Source organism: Apodemus sylvaticus, chromosome 4 (assembly GCF_947179515.1).
Source record: "Apodemus sylvaticus chromosome 4, mApoSyl1.1, whole genome shotgun sequence".
In the NCBI taxonomy this organism is placed as follows: domain Eukaryota; kingdom Metazoa; phylum Chordata; class Mammalia; order Rodentia; family Muridae; genus Apodemus; species Apodemus sylvaticus.
Window position 1 is genome coordinate 15,351,891 of NC_067475.1, and position 25,932 is coordinate 15,377,822.

The 25,932-nt window shown below is 38.5% G+C and overlaps 1 protein-coding gene across 1 annotated transcript in view; it reads right to left on the minus strand.

The window, feature by feature from the left end:
- Positions 1 to 25,932, minus strand: part of Col24a1 (collagen type XXIV alpha 1 chain) — a 265,455-nt gene that overhangs the window by 97,637 nt on the left and 141,886 nt on the right. Inside the window, exons 26-33 of the mRNA XM_052178477.1 lie at positions 23,418 to 23,471; positions 22,165 to 22,218; positions 19,591 to 19,644; positions 13,621 to 13,674; positions 13,349 to 13,393; positions 13,204 to 13,248; positions 8,653 to 8,706; positions 1,470 to 1,523 (exon numbers count right to left, since the gene is read on the minus strand). Of these exons, the coding sequence (XP_052034437.1) occupies positions 1,470 to 1,523; positions 8,653 to 8,706; positions 13,204 to 13,248; positions 13,349 to 13,393; positions 13,621 to 13,674; positions 19,591 to 19,644; positions 22,165 to 22,218; positions 23,418 to 23,471 (414 nt within the window). The remainder of the gene's footprint in view (positions 1 to 1,469; positions 1,524 to 8,652; positions 8,707 to 13,203; positions 13,249 to 13,348; positions 13,394 to 13,620; positions 13,675 to 19,590; positions 19,645 to 22,164; positions 22,219 to 23,417; positions 23,472 to 25,932) is intronic.

A 25,932-nucleotide genomic window follows, 5' to 3' on the forward strand; every position in this document is an offset into this window, starting at 1 on the left:
TTGATGGTGTCCTTTGCCTTACAGAAACTTTGTAATTTCTCACTCTTTTCACACTTATTCAATCTCATTTTTATGTTCCCACATACATGTCTTATTTTTCTTCCTCCCTCAGGCAGGGTCAAGCAGCAGCTGCCCTGTTCCATATTTCCTGTCAATTTCTGCCTTACTGAGCCTGACCCATTGCAGTTAATGGTTGTTGACATTGACTATACTCTGAAATAGATTATGAGCTTCTACAGGAGTCAGGACCTTATCCTGCATCCCCTGTTGAGTGCACAGTAAGAGGCATGGCCTCGCCAAGGAAGTGGCACTGTGTCACCAAGCCCAGGAGGAGAAGCAAACCACATAGGAATTACTGTGTTAAGGAATCAGTTAATTTTGGTGTGCAAGTTTTTTAAATAATAAAGTTCATAAAATTAAAAAAGGAAATGGATATTTATTGTAAAGGTTATGCAACTTTTAAAGAATTGCAAGAATGTTGCAAGAAATATAAACTGGCAATGATTAGCTGAGGGTCTTGGGGGAGTTAGAAGAGACATGGCAGCAAGGTTGAAGGTTCGGCTTTTGCAGGATTGCCGAAGAGAGAAGGATAGATTTAAAGGATCAAGGGCTCATTCAAAGAGAAAAGAGAAGGAGAGGGTGAGGAAGAAGAAGGGGTAGCTTAGGATGACTCTCACGCTGGGTGTGCTGGGCATCATGGGATCTTTCAGCGAGGTGCTCATGAAAATGGAAGAACAGGAAAGTAATGGGCTTTGCATATAGAAGCAGAAGAGCAGGAGTGCCCTGATTTTGCACACGATATATTTATGAGTTGTCTAGGTGGATAGATACATAGAAGGCCATCAAGATGTCTTTTGTGTTGACATTAGTATTCAGTCAGCAAAGCTGAGGAGGTGGAAGGGCAGTTTCATTTGAGTCTGAGAAAGGATAATGAGAAGACAAAGTGAGGAAGCAAGAAATAAAGATAGGTACACAGATAGACAGACAGACAGGTAGATAACTTTCACAGGTGCCGGGGAAGTGCAGGGATGGGGGGGGGTGCATGGTCTTACTGCTAAAGTCAGCAACATAAATGGAATGGTTGAATTTCATAATTATAACAAACATGGTTTGATTCAAAATGATATAATAAATAGGGTGATGCTGAAATTACCCATTCTCTATAGGATGCCACCGCTTAGAGTGAAGAGCTATCGAGTCAATTCTCATCAGCAAAGGAAAATCTGCATTCACTGTTTGTTCCACCTCCATTTCAGTGAACTAATTCTTAGAGGAGAACTTCATATGTATGAAATTATCTCTACACATTGATTATTTCTGCCTTTTATATAGTTTTAGGTTGTGTTTTTTAAATATAAAAGAAAAGTATACAAAACCATTCTCCCTGACATATATTAATCAATTATCCAATTCACCTTGTTTTATAAAACATATTGATTCAAAATTTTGAATGAATCACAAAGTGTTACCTCCACACCCATCTCTCCAGGAAGTCCAGCATTGCCCGGCAGTCCTCGTGGTCCCTATATTCAAATAAGTTGAAAATATGAGAATCAAAATTTACTCTTTTAATAAACAACCCATCTCAACTTCACTTCAATAAATAGTATCTGATTGACAGATTACTTTGCTCTTTGTATAAATACAATTTTAACTTGGTTGATTCATCTGTATTGCTTCATGAATGAGGCTAAACTATGCTTGTACTCAAAATAAGAATAGGGCAAGGGGTACTGTCACATTTTATTCCCTGATTCATTCACTCATTTAACAAACATTTATCGAATACCTAATGATTATCAAATATTGTGTGGTTCTAGCTCTCTCTAACTGTTGGCATGATTGTGGGAGGATGATCTTTAGTTGATGTGGGAGAGCTCAGTCTATTGTGGGCGGCACCATTCCCTAGGCAGGTGGTCCTTGGCTTTGTAAGCAAGCAAGCTGAGCATAAAGCTGTCATGGAGCCAGCAAACAGCATGCCTCCATGGTTTCTGCCTCCAGGTCCTGCCCTGACTCCCCTCAATGATAGACTGCAGTCTACCAGCTGAAGCATTCCCTTTCATCCCTACGGTGATTCGGGGCAGAGTGCTCTATCACAGTCACAGAATGGAGCTACAACATGCTAAGGCCTTTCACAATGTACCTTATTTAATATGCATGGCAGTCATGTATCTCCTTAAGAACCCTGGCAAATACATGGCAAACAAAATATTTTAAAGGAAAAAATCAGAATTTTCCCACTGTCTCTCTAGACTTGCCTTTCCCAGCATGCCATAGTACACAGCTTTCCAGTTTGTCTTCTTTCATTCAGCGTCTTTGCACTTGTGGTTGGTCTACAAATATTTTAACTTGATGGCTCTTTCCTTTTTTTTTTCAAATAATATTATGTTGCATGAATGTAAGGAATTATATCCATTTTTGTGGCTTCAAGGTTATTTTCCTCATAAGCTTTTTCTCATGAAGCTTAGGGTGCCCCTCCTGTTTCCAGTTTGTTCAGAGTCTGTATTTTATATTTTTAGCATGAGTGGATATGGGAATTTGTCAAATAATTTTCCTGGATGTATTTATGACACTGTATTTTCTTCTTTAGACTATTAGGTTGATGGATTACATACAGTTTTGAATATTAAACTTCCCTGCATATCTGGAATAAATCCTACTTGTTATGATGTACGAGCAATGGTGTGGGACTGATCTAATATTCTGCTGAGGATTTTGTACTTATGTTCCTGAGTGAGATTGGTCTGTGCTTTTCTTTCCCTGTAACATATGTGTCTGGTTTTGGTCCTGGGATAATTCCTGACTCTTGGAGTGAGCCAGGAAGAAGCTCCCCATCTCAAGCTATACAGATCTGCCATTTGCTTGCTAAATGTTTAGTAGATTTACTCCACGAGATCACCAGGGCTGTGCTTTCTGCTTTGTAGAGTTATTGATTATTGAGTTAAGTAGTTAACTCACATAGTCATATGCAAATGATCAGTCTTTAGGTGAGCTCTGGTAAAATAGTTTTTTAAGTATTAATGTCTATGTTACAGAGTTTGTGGACATAAGCTCTGTTAATCCTTTATGCAATCAGTAGACATGACTTCTCTCTTATTTCTGATATTAGTAGTTTGCATTTTCTTATTAATCTCTTAATTATTCTGCCCAGGGATTGAGAAATTTTCTCTGCTTTTGGTTTAATTGATTTTTTGAATTAGTTTTTGGGCTTTCTATCTATTATTTACTTTATTATGCTTAATCTATATTTAATCTTCTCTTGTTTCTAAGTGGAAGTTTAGTCTATTTGTAACCATTTTTCTTTCTAATATTTTTTAAAATAAAAAAACACAATTCTTTTATTTTTATTTTACATGCATTTATTTACATACATTGGTATGTAAATAAATTGCATGTACCAAAATACATGCATATTTTACATGCAATTTATTTACATACATTGGTGTTTTGCCTGTATGTGTGTCTCTGTGAAGGTGCTGGATCCCCTGAGCCTGAAGTAACAGACAATTGAGAGCTGCTATGTGGACCTTGGGAGGTAACTTGGGTCCTCTGGAAGAGCGAGGGACCTGCTCCATCTCTCCTGCTCCTCTAAAATTTATGTAGCAAATTTCCTTCAAATCCACAATTTTTTAGGCTGTACTTTCACTTTAATTTAGCTATGATATTTAATTTTTCTTTTGAGTTTTATTATTATGTTGTTATGTGTGTGCATGTGTATACGTGTTTGTTTACATAGGTTTATGGGTTTATGTGTGGCCCAGTGTTGTGGCTAGAGAACTATTAGAAGGACGTGGTTCTCTTCTTCCTCTGTGGGTTCCAAGGACTGAACTAAGGCCATTAATCTTGTGCCCTTCTACCTGCTAAGCTATGTCGTTGGCAGGAAGTTTCATTATTAATCAGGGTATTATTTAGAAGTGTTTTTTTAATATCTTGAATTTTGAGATTTTTTTCAGTGTGTTTTTATAATTAGTTTTTAACTTAATGCACAATGCTCTGTGAAGAGACATTATATTTATTCTTTGAAATTTGTTAAGATGCACATTTTAGCCCACACTATGGTCTATCTTGGCTCATGTTTTATGTGAGTTCCAAAAGAATGTGTATTCTATTACTGAATGAAGGTTTCTTTTTTGCTCCTGGCATGTATATTTACTTTATTTATAAGAAATGTCCCAATTCCTGGGCATTTGCATTACATTTGCAGTAGTTCTTGCCCCTATACTTGCTCACCACCATGGGATACGCAAAGGCTACAGAGAACAAGGGAGGGTCCGAGGACCAAATGAGATCACAGGATAATGGACACTAAACTTGTCTTGGAGGCTCAGCTAGCATTTGGAGGTTTGCGAGTCATGTGGTCTTTGTCTCAGCTACTTCATGTTGTTGTGGTCACAGCTTGAAGGAGTCACACAGGGTGGCTGTTTTAGGGACCCTTGGTCTGTAAAACAGAGAAGGGATTGCCAGCCATAGCCTGTCTCTTATGCTCACTCCCACCTACTAAGGCAAGTCTGAATCATCCAGTTTATATGTTTGATTCCCCTCACTTATTTTAGCCTTTACTTTTGCTGTTCCTATTTTTTCTGCCAACATCGAAAGTTTTAAAACTTAACTTCAGCCTTCCATCCACTACAAAAGTCATTGGAGAAGGTCATTGTTTGGGATCAAGACTTTTCATTAAGCCCGGACAAAACAGACGGAGTGAAGTGCAAACACTAGAGAGCAACAAGGAACCAAACACAAGACACAGCCATCTTGATCCTCTGAGGAATCCAGCAGGGGTGTAAACCTCCGAACAAGCCAGCTTCAGCCATCCCAGTGTGATGGTGCGCCTCCAGCTTTAACCCGCCAAGATTACATGGCGGTACCTGGACCACCTGTCTGCTTCTCTTTACAATGACATTCATTTAGAAGCTCCTTTAGGTTGCCTTTGCTCTTTGTTTCTGATGTCTTCTGACTAGGCCATCTATAAAACCCATCCTTTATGCTCAGGTCTTTGGAATATGAATCCTACTCTGTAGAAAAAAAAAGGTTCACTCCTGTAGAATAAAAGGACCATCAACTGAAATTAAGGTCAATTCTCATTATCTATTTTGTATTTATTTATTTATATTTATTTTGTGTGTGTGTGTGTGTGTGTGTGACTTGCCGCAAAGCACAGATGGAAGTCAGAAGGTAACACAGGAGTAATTCCTCCTCCCTCTCCTACCACTATAAATCACTATAAATGTCCCTGGGATCAGACTCAGGTGGCCAGGCTTAGCAGTAGGCTAGGCATGTTAGCCACTGAGTCAGTTAGCCTTGTTGGTCCTGGTATGTCTTTCGAAAGACATTTTCTTCTTTCTCATTTCTGCTGTCTCCAAGCAATGATGTTCATGTGCTTGTGAGTGTTTGCTTCCATGTATATACGTGAACCCAATGTATATCTGGTGCCTACTAAAGCCAGAAGAGGGCATGAGATGCCCTGAGCTGGAGTCACAGGTGGTGTGGGCTGCCACACGGTTTCCCGTTTCTGGGAAGCAAACGCAGGTCTTCTTCAGGAGCAGCAAGTGCTCTTAGCTTCTGAGCCATCTCCAGCCCCACGTCTCATATTTATCACTCTAGTGCATTGCTCTGATCTGAATCCAGCAGACAACGTACTGTGTATCAAAGGCATCTCATATTCCTCAGTCAGTGTGTAACGTTAAGTTTTCCAGCCCAGGCTTTCATTTGACTTCCTGCTCCAAGAAGTGATATTCAAAGCAAAAAGCCAGACTCTGGGGCGTGGCACTCACACACAGGCCCTGTCTCTCCCACTGCTTCTTAAAACACTTTGGAATCCTTTTCCTCTCCACTTCTTTCTTACCTGCTTATCAGACTTTTGGTCGCATCTTATTTGGATCTTGGCTCTTGACTCCTTCATCTATGTGGTTTGATAATATTTATAATCTGATCACTGTTCCTTCTCCCTAGTCCTTAAGATAACTGTACAAATCCTTTGGGATGGGGGGCATAGAGCTGTGTGTGTGGTCAGTATGTCCCTTTCTGGTCTTGTGTTGTACCTGCTTTCTGTCCAACTGTCTTAGCCATGTAGCCTGTCCTGTAGTTCTGGAACAAATGCTCCTCATCTTGGCTCAAACAACTGTAACTTTCCTGTCAGACCACAGTGCTCTGCTCATGGAAGCTTTCTTGAGCTGCTACATCATCACAGTTTATTCATCATAGGTCCTCTAAGTCTGAATTCCTACATAGCCTTCTCTAGCTGTTCTACACTCATGGATTTAATCAAATACAGAAAAAAGAAGAAAGAAAACAATCTTTGAAAATGTCTACATTAGACACATACAGACTTTTTCTTCTTCACACTGTTCCTTAAACAATATACTATAGCAATTATTTACATAGGTTTATATTTTATTAAGTATTATAAATAGCCCAGAGATGATTTAAAGTACACAGGAGGAAATGAATAAGAGATGAGAAGACACTATTTCATTTAATATGGAGGTTTTGAGTGCTCACAGACTGCCACTGAGCACTGAGCTACTCCCCCAGTGGGATTGAGTTCTGACTGTACTTTCTTGTATTTATCTCAATTCATAATTATCTAATTTTATATGTAATTATTGAATCAATAATGTGCTTATCACCAGACTGGAAACTTCATGCTTACTGTTAAACACAGTAAGCATAAAGCAGATTCTTTGTTTGTTTGTTTGTTTGTTTTTGTTCTTTTGGATTTGATTTGTTTGAGATAGGGTTTCTCCATGTAGCTCTGGCTGCCCTGGAACTCACTCTGTAGACCAGGCTGGCCTCGAACTCAGAAATCTGCCTGCCTCTGCCTCTCAGAGTGCTGGGATTACAGGCATGCACCACCACCGCCTGGCTGAGCAGATTCTTAATAAATAATTGTTGATTGAATCTGAATGAACAGTTAACTCTGGAATAGCAATGCTTTGCCTTATAATGTAGAAAAAAGGTTTCAGTTCTTATATTATTGTTAAAGTGTAAAACACATTTTATTTTTTGTACTTATTTTACCAATTTCATTCATTTCTATTATTGAAACAGTAGTTCAAATATATGATACAAAATCTGTTAGTCCATCATAAATTGGTTTATATTTTATTTGCCAGTTCCATGACCCCATGACCTTCATGTTGACATTTTAAGCACTATTAAGTCATTTTGCTAAGAAGTGTTTCCTTGTATCAATTTAAAGTATAAGTCTTTACTCATTTAAATCCTAAGATTTTGGTCTCTACTGTGACCACAGCTCCACTGACACACTTATCTAATAAAATCTCTTGGGTCTTCATACCAATTCCCCAGTCAAATGTTGCTTACTGTGCCCATGATAGCATTGGGTAAATGACCCTTTGTTTATTCAGTTTAACCAACACACATTGAATAATTGGAGTTTGCTGGGCATTGTACCAGGAGAAGAGAGTGCAAAGGTAAAGAAACGGTCTCTGGCTTGTGGGGTTTTCAGAGTGTTAACTAAGCTGTCCTGTCCATGTAGCAAAAGTGCACTGTGCTATTTCAGGTCAAATCAGCTTCAGTGACAGCACAGCAGGTTGGGGCACATAAAACAGAGGGTAAACCAAAGGCTTAGTTATGCAAAGTTCATGCCACATCTTAGATGCTTATCGGGCCAGATCTACACACATTGTGAGCCCTTATTGTTCCATGAGCTTACATCATAGGCTGAGTGTGAACATTGTACACTTTGGTAAACTTTTCCACTTGTAACTAACTTACTTAATTATGCAAAGGCCACCTGCAAGCTGTGTGTCAACTGGTGATAATATCAACCCAGTGGCTCAAAAGACTATTTTGTGTTATGAATCTCAGAAGCACATTACAGCATCTGACATCTGACATGACTGCCCTAAAGAATGATTTCACTGTCAGTAAGGGCTAAGCTGTGAGACAGGAGCGTGCTGGAGTTCTTCCCGTGCTCGAGACTCCAGGACTGAATCATAGTTATGGAATCATGGCATATGTTTTGGTACAGCTGATGTAACAGCATTTCTATCATATTTGTATATTTAGGCCAATCAGATACACAGACTTGCTTCACTATATGGCTTTTATTATAGAGCTGTTGACTCTGTGTGTGGTAATGTACCAATTATAAGAACTGCACGCCATCCAGAAAGAGCATTTCTGACCATCACTAAAAGTTTTCTTTTGTCAAACACAGAAATATGCCTCTTTTAACAGTCACAGACGAAAGCACCAAATTCAACTACATGGAGCCATAAAAATAACAAAAACTATAATAATACACACACATGTATGTTTCATGAATGTATGTGTGTATGTGTGTAAGTGTATATTTGTGTGTATGTATGTGTGTATGTATGTGTATATGTGTGTATGTATGTAAGTGTATATATGTATGTGTGTATGTGTGTATGTATGTGTGTATGTATGTATGTGTGTGCATGTATGTGTATATGTATGTCTGTGTTTATGTATGTATGTATATATGTTTGTTTGTATGTATTCTACAGAATTGATACAGTAAACACCCATTCTCTAGACGTTGTCTTTGCTCTCTCTGGTCAATACTGCTTCTAAAGCAAGCTACCTTCAGCCCTGCAGACACAATTGTGGAAATTAAACGGACTTCATAGGAAAGCCACATTAGAAGGATATAAAGAAACTTACAGGTTCTCCGGCAGGCCCCCTCTCTCCTGAGCTGCCAGGGAGTCCTTGTAGGCCCTTGACAAACAAATGAGAAATTTGTAGAAAAGTGGCACGTTCAAATATGCTTTAGCTAGTTTACATACCTGCCTTTGCTTGTGGGGTCTTTTCTATGTATTCCTCATTTTTTCTTTTTGTACATAAGATTTACCATGAGCACAGTTAAGAATATAATTCTTTAGCATTAAATAGATCCACATTGTTTATCAACCACGTCCACCATCCATCTCCAGAAACATTTCATCTTCCCAGTTGAGATCCTGCTAATAATTCACTTATTCCTGCTGCCTCTTTCCCTGTAACTACTTCTGTCTCCATAAATTTGACTATCTAGGTAATTATCATGAGATCGTATGACACCCGTTCTCTTGTGTGTCTGCCTTATTTATTGGGTAGAATGTCTTCAGAGTTCTTTCTTTTAGCTTGTGTCAAAGCATCCTTTTAAAAGTGGGAAAATATTCCTATGGGTGCATAAAAAACATTTTGCTCATTCACCTGTCAGAGGTCACTTAGGTTGCTCTAGCTTTAGGCTATTTTCAACATACCACTGTGAACATGGGTGTACAATATCTGAGTTGTGGCTTTCCATTACTTTGGGCATATGTTAGACATGGAATTGATGGGGTATATTTTAGTTCTATGTAAGAGGAAACAAAACTGTTCTTTTTTTCATTTTAAAATTACATTCATTTACTTATTGTGGCTAAAGCTCTGTTTCAGTTCTGAAAATCATATGTTCTTTATTCACTTCAAGCTCCTAAATTAATAGACAGGATCAATACAAAGGCCTTTCTTTGCCTGCTATGCTAACTGACGCGTGTAAAGGAGGTGCAGACCTTTCAGCGGTCTGCTTGGTTTGCTCTGTAAAGCATGCTTGGACACAGAACCAACTTAGTGTTTCCATTAATGCTGTGGATTCTGCACAGGGGTCACTTTGCAAAGCAAGGACTCAATTTCCATGTTCTCGAATTTTTATTGATGATTAAGAGGAAAAGCACAAATTAGCTTAAAGTAAAAATTCTGCTTAAGGCTTTCCAGATGTTATTAATGATATATGGCTCTGTAGCAGAGCTGACTACTCCACGGCTTCAGCGCAGGAATTATGGGGATGAACAACCATGAGACTAACAGAGACTGTGGTGGGTATAAATAACCACAAAAAGGTCATTTTTCTTCTTCTTACTGTTGTTTTTATTATTATCATTATTTATTTATTTATTTATTTATTTATTTATTTATTTATTTATTTATTATTATTATGTGTGTGTGTGTAACATGAAAGTGCAGATACCTGTGGAGACCAGTAGAGGTCTTTTGATCCCTCTGAGCTGAAGCTGCAGGAGGCTGTGAGCCTCCTTGTGTAAATGCCTGTAATCAAACTCAGATCTGCTGGAAGAGCAGGATGTGCTCATAACCCCTGACCCATCTCTTCCATTCCTCCCACTCAGATATTCATTTTTAAGTATAGATAAACTGAGACTCAAAACAATGGAGTAATTTATACAAAGCCAAAACATAACAGTGAGTGGCAGAGCCAGTGCTGTTTGACCAACGCCATGTCTAAACACAAAACATGCGTCGTGACCCACTCCATAAAGAGACGATGACAGAAATACATGAAGGTTTCCCCTGAGGGCCCTTTTCTCCCAATGGCCTCTTTATGGTGCTGAATGACACCTAGAGTTTTATATACACTGAAAACTGCCCTCAGGATTAAAGGGGAACAAAATATTTCACAATTCAAAGGATAATTCACCATTAGCAGACTCTCCTAAAAGGAACTTAGAAGACGTTTCATAGGCTCCAGGGAAATGAGAACACTTAGCCATTCAAACCTTCTAGAAGGAATGAAGATCACTAGAAATGGCAAATGAGAAGATGGATAGAGAGACGATCTCCTCACACCAAGCTCTGAAGCACACAACTAATTTATGTTAAAGCAAAATTTTATTAATATTCATTGAAAGCTTTGTGTACAATGAACTTTCATAATGCATGTGGATGTAATATGTAAATTAACCAGAGTATAACGACAGCATGTTAATAAATTGTCCTATGGGCTGTAAATTTTTACATATATACTCTGGAACATAAATGCTTCCTTGCTAGCATTTTATGGGAAAAGTTTGCTGATCCTGACCTAGAATAACTACTAAAGTTAATAATGAGGAGTACAAATCAAAAGCTAATAGGCAACTTAATATATAATTTACAGACAGAAGGCACTGAACAAAACAAAGCAAAGCAAAGCGTAAAATAGTGGACCTAAGTCCAGTCACAGCAATTAGATTAAATAGAAATGAACCAAATACTCTAATTAAAAGGCAGAGATTATGAGGCTAAAAAGCAAGATCCAACTAGAATATGTTCAAGATAAAGAACAAGACCAGCTGGGTTAAGAGAAAATTGGTGAGAACACATCAGGTAAACTGCAAGCCCATGACAGCTAGCAAGATGGATGCATTAAACAGAATTCCAGAACAGCATTACTGGAAGAAAACGTAGTCAAAATTGAACAAAGCTATAATGGGATTTCATGAAGGAACATTAGAAAAAAATTAAAGGGGAAAAGAGAGAGGCAAACAGGATCAGAGAGATCTTTATGCACCTGGCATTGATTGAAAGGATGCTTTTATCGAACACTTGGTAATGTGTGAAATGTTGTAATTTTCATGATTGATTTAGATAATCAAATACTGCCTCCCAGGCTCCATGACCCACAAAGCCGTTGAATCATGGTCTTTATGATTTTGACTTTTGGATCAGTTCTACAGATGGATGGGATCAGTGTTGGGCCATAGACAAGTACACTTCCTGCTTGTCAGGATTATTAAAGTAACATGTGTATTGTCTGATTCACTTAATATGTTTTGATCATTCTGATAGTCTGAGTTCTTGCCGGAGAAAATAGAGCATGATAGAGCACCCCGGGTCAATCTCTACAGAAACAAAAGGGGGAGAAGGGAGAGAAGGAATAAGAGCAGGGGATTTAGGGAAGGATGATTTCACAGATGCTATTAGTTTCTTCATTTCAAGGATGAACAGAACAAGCTCTAGATAGCCAACCTACTAAGTCAAGGTTGGGCCATTTTTCGGAGCATGAAAGAAAAGCTATTGGATCTCTAATACGTCTTTGTGTTACAGAAAATTGCTTACTTTTGACACTATCTAAAGGACTGGGGACTGTAAGATGACTCTGAGAGATACTGTGGCTTTTGGGGGCTTACTTAGCTTTCCCTATGAAATGTTCTCTGCCCTAAAATTTCACTTCACATAATGAGGAATCAATGTGGGCAAAGATTTCATAAACATCAACAGTTATCACAAACAATCATTTCCTGTCCACACTGTGACATCCTTTAAGGTAGCTTTACCCTTCCAGGAGTTCACAAGCTTTGCCTGTTGTAAGACTGTTGTAAAATGATCCTAGCACTTTTCATGGGATTGAGGAGCTGTCCCATTTATCTAAGCAGAAGATAAAGATAAAATTCTAAGGAAGGCCAACAATACACATGAGTAATTCTATTTCCGTGAGCCTCTTTCATTTAAAATTAAAGGAAATAAAGTTGGGCTGGGCCTTGCCTGCAATACAGCAGAGTGATCAGAATCTACAGAAGCATTGCTACCCTGACTGTAATGACTAAAACACGGTGAATATGAAGACACCCAGGGTGCTCTCTGAGAAGGCCTGTCTCCAGTTAGTGCACAAGGCTAAACACGCATCATTTTTCAGGACAGTCATTTACTTTCTTCCAAATCGCTGGTATTTTAGATTTAACTGCTGTCAAATACATTGCTATAATGAAAGACAACAGGCAGGGGGCAGCAGAATTCAAACAGGAACAAGCAAACAGTGTCCTAGGTGACAACCACCATCAGCAGAAGCCCCTATGTCCTGGCCTTTTCTGACTCCTCAGCTGTAATCCATTGAATTTTTCCAAAATAATTTAGATTTAAGCCATAAGGTATATTTATGTGACAAATCAGTGTCATATTAGGATACAGAATGAAAGCAATTAAAGCACTTATACATGTAAGCTGAGTGCTCATTTGTGTAATTATCATAAGTGAAGGTTTGTAAATGCATTTTTCAATATTTCTCTACTCTTTCATGATGACAGCCACAGAAATTATTGATGCCCAGAGGAAAATCCGTACAATTCTGGTAAGATGTTAGATGGTAGGAAATGCACTATAAGATACCAAAAACTCTTACAGTTGTATAACATGAGAGCAAGATGCACTTGACTCTGCACTGCAAAAGACAAAACAGAACCTGAAGCAACTTAGGATGAAGCTAGGTGAGAGGTTCTGGGAGCTTCTTCTATGATTTTGTCACGTCCTATTACAGTTGTGCATCACATTCTTTTGTTTTGAGAGGAGTTTTAGAGAAACATCAATCATGGTGAGAGTGAAGTTGAGTTACAATTGTCATATCAGCTCGATTATTAATAATTATACCAAAAATAATTATAATAACTATTAATTATTAACACATTAAAGACAAAAGCTTACCGGTTTTCCTTGAACTCCCCTCTCCCCAGGGCTTCCAGCCTTACCCTACACATGAGAGAAAAAATGTTCAGACCATACAGCCCTTCTCGAATAGCACAAGGGAGAACATCAGAATGTTCTTAAGGAGACATGGCTTGCTACTCACGGTAGGACCAGGAAGCCCTCTTTTTCCTTGGTTTCCCTTTTCACCCTAAAAAATATCAATGTCACGTGGATTGGTCAGAATTTGAGCCATGGTCTAAATGGTACTAGAGAGAAAACAAGGCATCAAGTACACACCTCAATATTAAAAAGAAACCATGGCTGGTGTGTATTGAAAACTATGCAGTAGAAGGAAATATATCAATATTTAGATATGCAGGACATAATGGTTCTGTCAAATTTAACTGTACATGAAATGAGAATGGGTGGAAATACCTTGGCACCATGTCCACCTTGATCTCCTGTGAGGCCATCTGGTCCTCTGGGTCCCTACAGGTAGAAGGAAAATATCCCATTGTTAATTCGAAATACTTCTCTTAATAACAAATAATAATCAACTCCATGTTTTAATGAATTTATGCCACAGAGTAAGTTGGATGAGTACAGAATTGGGTCTAAGAGTTGCTGAGGTGTTTCTAACCTAAGTTGATTTTTCCTTTCTTTCTTTTCTCTTTTCTTTCTTTCTTTCTTTCTTTCTTTCTTTCTTTCTTTCTTTCTTTCTTTCTTTCTTTCTTTCTTTCTTTCTCTTTTTCTTTCTTTCTTTCTTTCTTTCTTTCTTTCTTTCTTTCTTTCTTTCTTTCTTTCTTTCTTTCTTTCTTTCTTTCTTTCTTTCTCTTTCTCTCTCTCCCTCCCTCCCTCTCTCCCCCTTCCTTCCTTCCTTCCTTCCTTCCTTCCTTCCTTCCTTCCTTCCTTCCTTCCTTCCTTCCTTCCTTCCTTCCTTTCTTTCTTTCTTTCTTTCTTTCTTTCTTTCTTTCTTTCTTTCTTTCTTTCTTTCTTTCTTTCTTTCTTTCTTTCTTTCTTTCTTTCTTTTCTCAGTAGTCCTGAGGGATTTATTCTTAAAAGGACTCTAAGTTAATTGTTTGCCTAGGCAGTCTTCTTAAGTTCCATTATTTTGGAATTGTTCTTTTTCTCTCTGCATTTTTAGAAAATGAATGTTCAAGACACTGCACTTGCTATGTGCCCACTGGACAGCAGTTACTGGAAGATAGAGGGGCTCAGAATAGGTACAGAAAGGCACTTGTAGGCAAATTTTCTCAATATCTACTCAAGAATTACCTGCAGAGAACAGCCAGCTGCTCTCATACAGTGATAAATCTCACTTTCTAAAGCATACATATCTCGAAGGGCTTTGTAATAGACCTAAATTCTGAGCCCTCTACATAGACACCTACTGTAGAAAAGACATAGCTATTGCGGTGTGGACATGTAATTATGAGTTTCTTCATCATGGAACACAAAGTTATTCAATATTTAATTTATTTCTATGATTTCTTAGAAAGAGTAAAATAGTTCAAGGGAAAGGTGACTGCAAAGGACCAAGAGGAGAAGTCCGCAGGGAGGCGGGCCTGGCACATTTGTCCCAGGAATGGAGATGCCACTCGGATGTGCGAGGTCAGCCCCATGGGTTGAGTAGGAGCAGACAGAGGGAGCGTGTGGGGAAGCCTGAAGGCTTGGCCTGACCAGGCTATCAGCTGCATGCAGGGGGGGCTCACAAAACAAAGCTGGGATTCACAAGTAAATAAGTGGGTGGTGGGTAAGCAGAAGGTTTCTATACAGAGCAATTATACAATCCTGAGACCCTCTCAAGGGCTGAGGTGAAGGGGCCCCTGCGTTGGCTCTAGTGCTGAGATCCAGAATTCTATTATCAAAGCTGTTCTCTCCAGACTGGATTCCTGACCAAAGTGTACTCCCAGATACCCTCAAGGCTTTGGGGAGAGCACCAACACCCCGTGAGGATCCATAAGGATCTCCCTATTAAATCTAAATTTATATAAAATATTTGTATAAGGTTTTACATCAAAGCACACTTATGCAGACCATTTCACAGTGATTACTGTTGATACGGATGTTATTATCCTGGTAGTAAATCAGGGCCTCTAGCAAGCACTTCATCTTTGAACTACTGGCCTTTTAATTTTTTTTTTTTTACATTTACTATTTCATTTACCAAGAGATATTGATTTCTATCTTCCCAGTGATAAAGATAACCATGTACAGTGTAAAAATAAAAGTCTTAAATCAGGAGGTCACATTAAGGTCACAAGGCCAAAGTCACCATGTGAGGGTTTGGGAGCCCTGTTCTAAGGAAGGCTGGCACTGTCTATGCTTCAGCCCAGAGTGAGCTAATGAGCTAAAGGCATAGCCTGACAGCATAGTAGGATTCCCTCTGCTGGCAGACATAACCCAACTTCTGATATGACTCTTAAGACAAAATAAACTTCAGGACAAGGCCTAGGAGAATCGGACACTGGCATTACAATAGGCACATAATTTGGCATAATACTTTATTTTTTTATTCAATATATTTTTTTATTTACATTTCAAATGATTTCCCCTTTTCTGGGCCCCCACTCCCCAAAAGTCCCATAAGCCCTCTTCCCTCCCCCTGTTCTCCCATCCACCCCTTCCCACTTCCCTGTTCTGGTATTGCCTTATACTGCTACACTGAATCTTTCCAGAACCAGGGGCCACTCCTCCGAGTGTCTCTGGGATCTCTCATTTTCTGGGTAAAAGCATGCAACATACACAGACTACCCAGACTTTTCCCTGTTAGGAATGTCACAGCTGGCTGCTGTGAGCTGGGAGAGGGTTCTTAAAGCCAGAGTGAGATTAAATAGCTCAGCTCCATTGAAGAAAAGCATATTGCATATTTGAAACATTAGTAAATACTTTAAAGAGTTAGCCAGACCCATGAGAGAGCAATGTGTGACCTAATGCATTAGGTGTCAGGCTATGGATCTTCTAGTTCATGTAAATGCTGAACTAAAAGAAGAAAGCTATAGTCTACTAAAACTTTAACATGTACTGCATGCTTGGTTCGCTTAGGAGGACTTTTATGAGAATCCTGAGCCATTTCCATGACGTCTGTGATAGGTTATGACAGGCTGAGTGTCCATGAATGAGGGACATAGCTGTATTCACAGGACAGATGGACTCGGCTGTTCTCGAAGCCAGATCTGGATCTTAATATGACCCCTATTAATTTTCAACTTACTCACATGCCTAACTTAAGATGCCAAGCAGTCCTTTTCTGACCCTTGCTTTACACAGCCAGAACCAAGTGATCAACTGAAGCAAATCAACACTGTCAGGACTCCTGAGGAAAGGTCCCTGATGTAAACTTTGGACAGAGCAGAGGAAAAAAACTTTATCACTTGAGATACTTTAGCAATTGCCTAGCACTGGTCTTAAATACAAATGCTACCGAAGGCACTACCTTAGAAATGACATGCAAATTCCTCGAAGGGACCAACTTGCAGAGTGTTTATCACAACACAGGTGTCACTGTTGAAGAGAAAACCCTAAATCGTTGCATATTTCTAAAGAAGTTATTCCTCTACCCCATCTCAGTCTTAAATGACATGGTCTCAAGACTAAATCTGCCAGCTGCCTGCCTCTTTCTGCCAATGCTCTAGAGATTGAGGGTGGAGTTTAAAGAGAGTTGTGATCAAGGCTTTAGTTCCTGCCTATGTGTGTAGGTGAGTCTGCTTGGCTGTTGGCATTTCTCCTGTTGGCAGCTGGACATGAAAGGAAATATTGACCGGTGTCAAGGGTCCTTTTTATCAGTGATACTCCAAGTGTCAGCCTGTATGTGAACAGCAGCGCCTCAGGCTGTGCTGACTCCTAGCTCCCTTCAGGCCAAGCCTCCATCATCTGGGAGAGAGTAGCAAATATGTCAGCTTATATCATCTATTAAAAGCAAGGATTTTATGAACTGCACGAAGTAGTTTTAGTATATTAAATAACTTCTCTTTACCTAACTGTTGTCCAACTAAACATACCGGCTAGGAAAAAGTTAAGGCATTTAATGTTTAAGATATTTAATGTTTAAAAAAAGGGGGCATTTATATAATAATTTAATATATTTATGACTATATTTTAATACTTATCTTGCTAAACTTTGCAGCTATGTAAATGGTACAAATATACAATTGTCCCACTGCAGGTTAGAAAATTTTTCATGATACTGTTATGTTTACCTTACTTTTTAGACATTGGTGTTGTTGCCTGCCTTAATTTTCCTTTCCCTTGGTAGATTTTAGTATTCCATAGTATTTCCCAGTCTCAAGATAATAAGTCACAAAATTGGAAAGCCCACTGTGTGTGAAACTTGAGGACTAGTTGACATAGAATCCTCTGGGTTATTAGTTAAGTGTTATATAAACTGTAAGAAATCAGGTTGGGTAGTATACTATGGGTTGTCAGTAGGCAGAATCTCTCAGGAATGGTTCTACCATTTATGGTATTTGTATGACTGTTTGAGAACAGTATAAATCCTAGACCAAACAGGAAAAGTGAATTAGCATTAGACCATTCTGTGTGGCTCAGAATGTATGTACCTACGAGTAGAGTTTCCCTTCAGGATCCTGTCATACAAAGTAGTGACAGGTGTGCTAGAAGAATTGATTCCCTTAGCTTTTGTGGTTGTACCCAAAATCTTGGAGCCAGACACCTTTCCAACTTACCTCGATAGGCCAGATCAATCTGAGTGAGTGAGTGAGTGAATGTGTGTGTGTGTGTGTCCATCCAATGTCTGTGGAGGCCGTAAGAGATCATCAGATCTCCTGGAGCTGGAGTTACAGGTAGTTGTGAGCTACTTTACACGATGCTGGCAACACAACACTAGTTCTCATGACTGAGTAGCAAGTCCTCCTAACAAATGTGCCATCTTCCCATCTCCATTCAGTTACATATTTTTTGTATGAAGTCTACTATTAATAATATTCTCCTAGTGAAGAAAGATACCCTAATCCCCTAACAAAATTTCCTTTTGTAGAAATTCCTGAGTGACATGGTTTAAAATTGTGTGGCACCATTTGAAGAGAGTCAGGGAACTGTATCTGGAAAATGATGGAAAGGCTTGGAGATGTGAGAGCTGAGGGCAACGTGACATGTCAGGAAAGCAGGAAGCTATCCATGGTCCCAGTGAAGTTAGAAAACTGCAGAGCAAGTGAATGCAATAGGATTTATGAGATCATCCAAGTGGTTCGGCATGTACTGTGGTGGTTAGGGACATGGACTTGCCTGAGAGTCACTGAGACCTAAATCACTCGACTAATAAAAGGTTGGGATAAGTATTTTTTTAATCCACCTGCCACAAGCTGTTGTGCTTCCTCTCTAGGACTCATACTGGACTGAGTAAACACCTCAGCGAGGATCACTCTGGCCACCAGGAAGGGCACAGATCCCTTCTCTCTTAGTTTTAAATTTATTTATGCTAAAATGGATCAGCTGTCACTGATGTTTGCAGACAGGCAGTCTAAAAGCCAGGAAGGAAAATGGTTTTTTGTAAAATAAGTAATAATAAAGACAAAGATCTCTCCTCAGTCCTCACCTACCATACAAGACGTAAAATTAAAGCTGTTCTCCAACAGGGAGTCTATAGGACTTTCTCTCTCTCTCTCTCTCTCTCTCTCTCTCTCTCTCTCTCAATCTTACAATTGGGAAACTGTGGTGGTGCTTTCATATTTATTATTTTTTTTAACAGTCTTTGTTAGCTAGAGACCATGTTTTAGAATTTAAAAAGAGTCTCCAGTGGCTCTAAAATTTAAGGCAACGGAAGGGCAGTGCCTGAAATACCGCCTTTAAAGGCACACGTTCAGATGAGGAAAAGCATTGCTTAATATTCCATGTGGCATCAGATAAACATTGGCTTAGGAGTAAGACATATCAAGGGCTGAATACAGGTTGAGGCATTTCTCTGTCTCTAAGGATCACATTCATTGGGCCCTGGTTATAATTCCTTGGTTATAATATCTGTGATACAGTGCTGTCTATGCCTGTGCCTTCTTACGGTATCTCTGAGTATCAAAAAAAGACAATAAACATAAAGTTTATGTGACAAATATTTAAGTGGCGGCCTGATGCTTTTATAAAATGTGTTAATGTGTAAGAGACAACTTGGTAGATAAATATTCTTTTTCACATTTTTCTGCATATTAATTATTAAGTAATAATGATTAAAATACCTTTGATTATTAGTTACTAGTTATGTAACTATAACACATAGTTATATTAGTTGTTCTATTAGTTATATTTCAATTGCTATAGGCAGTTCCTCTAACAGAATAAAAACAGCAAAAATCCGACATGTGAGTATGATTCTAAGCTGTGCAGAGCTGGCCTTGTCAAACACATCACTGTGACATGACTCTTTTGAGGATAACACACTTTTTTGTTACTTACTCTTTGTCCTTTAGGGCCCGGACTCCCTGGTGCACCTCTCGCCCCAACAAGACCCTACATGTTGAAAAGTTCAAAGTTCAGATGACAAATTCATAACACTGTTACTAGAATAATAGCTGTACTTTCTTATCTGACATTTATTTGAATTGATGGATTTTTAAAAATGAAATCTATTTATCTCCCTACAAATACACTTTAATTAATAAATACCATGTGTTGTTTCCCTACAAATAAATTTTAATTAATCAATGCCATGTGTCCCTTCCCAGTGTTCTGCTTTTAAAATATTTCACTCTTGGCCCCTGGTTCTGGAAAGACTCAGTGAAACAGTATTCAGCAAAACCAGAATGGGGAAGTGGGAAGGGGTGGGTGGGAGGACAGGGGAAGAGAAGGGGGCTTGCGGGACTTTCGGGGAGTGGGGGGGCTAGAAAAGGGGAAATCATTTGAAATGTAAATAAATTATATCAAATAAAAAAAAAAGAAACCAACAAAAAAAATATTTCACTCTTTGGACAAATGCTTTTATGGGTGAAATGAATTGGAAGGGTTTAATATTCACTGGACAAATAGTGTTCAGAAGGAATGTACAAGGGAAACGAGGAAGGAGAAATCCTCTTAGCCAGTGATATCAGTCTAATATCTCTGGTCCATCAAAGAAGCAATGGCTATTACTGTTACAATTATTTTTCTATTATTAAATATATCTGTTATAACCCAATGTATAAAATTTGTATATTTTCTGAACCCATGAGCACTATAAGTGATTTTAAGTTAATGTATCTAAAACGGGAATTAGGTTGCTACTTTAAAGTCAAATTTAATATATTTCAGTCTCTTATAAAGAATCCTAGACTATAGCACAAAGGTAGGTCACATATATAAATTTATAAAAGGCAATTCTTTTTCCTATGTTTTTTATTGGATATTTTCCTTATATACATTTCAAATGCTATCCCCTTTCCTGGTTCACCCCTATCCTGGAAACCCCCTATCCTATCCTCCCTCCCCGTTTCTATGAGGGTGTTCCTTCACCCACCCTATCCCACCTCCTTGTCCTCAATTCCCCTATACCAGGTTATATATCAAGCCTTCATAGGACCATGAACCTCTCTTCCCATTGATGCCCGATCAGGCAATCCTCTGCTATATATGAAGTTAAAGCCATCTGTACTCTTTGGTTGATGGCTTAATCTCTGGGAGCTCTGGGCCGGGGAGGGGAGAGGAAGCGGGGGGGGGGGGGGACTGGTTGGTTGATATTGTTGTTCTAGAAGGCAATTCTTGACAATATGATTGATCATTTAGCCAAACAATAAAGTAGGTCCCTCAGTAGGGTATGTGATCTTCAGAGCCTTGGGTTTTTGATCAGGTTGACAATACCAGACATGAATGCCCTCCTGACAGGAGACCTCAAATACAGTCCACAAGCAGTTGGTTCCCCCAAAGCCACAACATCACTATTGCACAGGTCAATGCAGCTTGCCTGGTAGGTTGTCAATATGTCATGCAAAAGCCTAGCCTTGATTAAGACCTTTCTCCATCAGCAAGCCACACAGCACCCTCAAACACTATGAAAGAAAGCCAGCAAGGACTTTCTGGTCAATTTGAGATTGATGTTCTGGGTCCTGCAGCCAAAGCGTGTGTCACCTTCAGGTCCCTGGTCTTTCCTTTTTGTCACTGTAATGACAGTGACACTGCCCTGTGTTGTGTCAGTACCTTTGTGACCCCCCCCCCAACCACATACTCAGAGAGAGATATTCTGATTCCAGCACCGAGATTTTAATTTAACAACCCTTGACTGTCTTCTGTTTAGTTGTAAACTTTATATAGATAAAAGTGGGCCAAATTTCAGGGTCTCAAGTTAACTCATTCTTTTCTGTGAGTGAAGAGATGAACAAATAAATATGCTCTGGTCTCTTTTATTTTAGAAGTCAACAGTAAGTGTATGGATACACTAGAAAATCAGCTTCCTTTATAGAATGGAAGCATCATGAGACATAATATAAATAATTTCTGTGGAGAGAAATTCTACCCAGACACCACAGAGGCTGAACTTCTTCAGATTCATGTCCACAGTAACTGTCAAGCCTTGACAAGTGAATGTTTTCTCTTTAGGGGCGAGATTTAATTATCTTTCTGAAAACAACAGATGGAATATATTCAAAGCTCAAGTGTTACTTACCAAAGGCACATTTCCTATGAATTTTAACTGTTTGTTTGAGAGTATTTGCAAAATTCAAGAAAAACATTTTAAAACAACTCCTTATGTTTTGTTAATTCCTTGGCTGTCCGCTGTATTTTAGCTACTGATTCTATTTTCTTACAAAAGGAGGATTAATTTTTTTCTTTTAAGTTTAGGCTAGAGAACTGAATTTGGTGACTATAAATAGTAGGGATAAGGAAACTCAAGATACCAAGAAATATTTCAGAATGTTCATATGGTTTGGGAGGGGAGCAATCTCAATTATCTTATACATAGCTGATTTAAATGAGACTCAAAAAGATGGCACAGCAAAGCGATGAATTTAAATTAAAGTGGACCTTCAAGAAAGGACCACAAGTCTGCTCTATACTTACAGGCAATCCAAGTGGACCCATGGGTCCTGGAGCCCCAGGAGGACCTGGGTAGCCCTATGATTAAAATGAATTATAAAACATATAATTAATCATCTTCCTGTAAGAGAAAAAAACAGTAAACCACAAATGGTAACAAAAACAACAGTTGGACAAGATTACCCTTTTCTACCTAAGATACATGAGGCCATAGGAAGTGCTGTATAGAAGGATCATAGAAATTAAAGATGTGTTTCCATAGAAACTGCGTGTCAGTTATTAGGTCGTTGCTTTAAAAAGAAAGTCACTAGGTGGTACCATGGGTTACAACACCTTAGGATCACCTTCATTTCTTCTTTCTGTATGTGATGACATCTTATGTGTGGGCTATGCTCTGTGATGATACAAATTATGACTTATGAACCTGTCAAAGAGGTTGGGGATTCCCATGGCTAAGGAAGGTAGATGCAATTAATCCGTCAACTATTAGAACACATACATTATGATACTAACACTAATTCCTAAGATGTCCTCGGAGGGAAAGATTCTTGAATTCAATTGGTTTATGAATAAGTTAGGTTCACTACCTGCCCCCACTAGAAATTGCTAAAAAAAAAAATCTTGTGGTGCTTCTTCTGATAATACAGAAATTAAAAATAAAAGGTAGAAGGAGCTTGGGGATAGTGTTACATGATACTTTTATTCTATATTTTCTGAAAGGAGGTATTCTAAAACTGATACTGATCATCCTTTAAATTTTCTATAACACAAGCTATTTAATAAACTAAACATACAACCCCAATATAAAACTTATCAGTTGTCGTCATGATCTTGAGGATATAAAAGAAAGACAAATTTTTGGTGTTGAAACTCTTCTTATGTGCCAAAGACCTACCTCACAGCCAAAAACTGCTTGACTGCTGAAGAGTAGTTGAGAACATATGTAATATAATCTTTATTTGCACAGGAACAAGCAGATTTTCAGTTGAATTTTCTCTTTAATTTAGTGTGGCTCATGTATCATCATATAATTATTTGCCCAAAACTATATGATATTTTTGTTTACTGAGGTGGTTTATTTTAATGCTTTTTCATGGAGTTGGTACCATAGAATATCATTCTAGGACATAAAACAACTAAAAATAAAAGTTCAATGGAAATCTATTATAAAATAACATTTTCACTTAAATTCCAGTCAGTGTGGGTCTACCCCAGAAGGCCTTAGCTTTGTTACTAGGTGAGTTGGAAACAGAGTTTTTAGATCCTTGAATTCTTACCATGACACCTTTTTCCCCCTGGGGACCAAGTGGGCCTGGACTTCCACGTTCTCCCTTGTGAAATAATAAAGAGAGAAGACAACAATGAGTCGTGTTAGTGAAGGCTGAGCTAAGGCTACGAAGGGAAACCACCACAACCAGAGCTTACATGCACATCTTCACCATTTTTTTTTAAACCAAGTCAAGCATTAGTTTTCTTTATGTACAGAACAATAGCTTCTGTTGTATTTTAGTTCTGCCTGAGTTGGTTTATTTTTTTTCTATATTTTTTGTTTACATTCCAAATGATTTTCCATTTCTAGGTTACCCCCTCCCCATAAGCCCCATAAGCCCTCTTCCCTCTGCCCATTCTCCAATCAACCTCCTCCTACTTCTCTGTCTTTGTAATCATTAACACCTCTGAAACTTAGAGAACTTGCATTTTAAACCCATGGCTGCAAATCTCCTAAAACAATGAAGCTCTCTTGTTCACAGTCTTATCAAAGTAAAGACAGAAATTATGGATAAACAAGATCTTCTCAAAAGCACATAGCCTGCTAATGTTTTATAAGTGAGAATTCTAATGAGTTACTACAAGAGACTGCAGAATAGAAAATTCCTGAAAATATCAAGCAAATTGAAATAAGAGGTGATTTCTAGAACAATAGAAGAAATCATTTCCTTGGACTGTGGGTCCCGGTGAAGTCCCACAGATCTCATTCTGGAGGGATGTAGGAATCAAGTCTTCAATAGAAAGTTAAGAGTAATGTAGTCAGGTTAAAATTCTTCATATTGTCTAAGTAATTATAACCAAATAATTGAACCATTTCTGTACTTTGTTCTATTAAAAATCAATAAGTATATATTAAGAACTTGTATTACATTATGAAGTTAAACTTATATTCTGCTTTCAAGTAACTGTAGATTTGTTTTTAGCAGGGATGAAATAATTAGAAAAAAGTTGAATTGTAAACTCTGTAGAATTTTTTCTTACCCCAGGAAGGGAGGAAATCAGGAAGGAGTAGAGATGTGTGCGGACATTTCTTTTCAAAAATTTGATATATTCTTTATTTACATTTGAAGTGATTTTCCCTTTCCTGGATCCCCCTCCCTAAAAGTCCCATAAGCCCTCTTCCCTCACTCTGTTCCCCAATCCACCCCTTCTCACTTCCCTGTTCTGGTACTCCCCTACACTGCTGCTGCACTGAGCCTTTCCAGGACCAGGAGCCATTCCTTCCTTCTTCTTGGGCAACATTTGATATGTGAATTGTGTCTTGGATATTCCAAGCATCTAGGCTAATATCCATTTATCAGTGAGTGCGTACCATGAGTGTTCTTTTGAGACTTGGTTACCTCACTTAGGATGATGTTCTCCAGTTCTATCCATTTGTCTAAGAATTTCATGAATTCATTGTTTCTAATGGCTGAATGGTACTCCATTGTGTATATAAACCACATTTTCTGTATCCATTCCTCTGTTGAGGGACATTTGGGTTCTTTCCATCTTCTGGCTATTATAAGCAGGGCTGCTATGAACATAGTGGAACATGTATCCTTATTACATGCTGGAGAATCCTCTGGGTATATACCCAGGAGTGGCATAGCAGGGTCCTCTGGAAGTATCATTCCCAGTTTTCTGAGGGACCGCCAGACTGATTTGCAGAGTAGTTGTACCATCTTGCAACCCCACCAGCAGTGAAGGAGTGTTCCTCTTTCTCTACATCCTCACCAGCACCTGTTTTCTCCTGACTTTTTGATCTTAGCCATTCTGGCTGGTGTGAGGTGAAATCTCAGGGTTGTTTTGATTTGCATTTCCCTGATAACTAAGAATGTTGAACATTTCTTTAGGTGCTTCTCAGCCATTCGATATTCCTCAGGTGAAAATTCTTTGTTTAGCTCTGTACCCCATTTTTTAAGGGGTATATTTGGCTCTCCAAGAGTGTGGACGATAATAGAGTCCAACAGTTTGTCCATGAATAAAGTCTGGGATGGAAGAGAGCCAACTGGATCAGGGAATCAATGAGACTGAATGCAGCACAGGTGTTAAATAAACGAGTTGGGAGAAAGAACAGATTAAACTGGACACTTATTCTTCTGATTCAAAATTCAAAAAAAAAAGGTAGAATTACATATTTTTTTCTACTTCTACACTGGCCACTTCACATTTGCACAGATTACATCTTTCTAACCAGAAGGATAGCCTATCCTCTTCAGAGTTAGAATCAAACATGTGACTAGCCATATGTCAACATATTTAAGAGATTCACTAGAGGTAATATGTTACACTTTTGAATAAATTTTTCTTTTACCAGCATAGATTAATTGTACAGATAATTTTCATTGTTCCATTTCAAAAGTGCACCTAGCACACTTTGACTGTGTGCACACACTCTCTTACCATTTTTCTCTTCTTCCTTTTGTTTCTACAACTCTAATGGTCTCCCTTTTATGCTTACTAAATTCCTCACGTGTGAGAAACTATGAAATGGTTTCCTTTCAAGCCTGGCTTGATTCCCTTAACATCATGATCTCCATT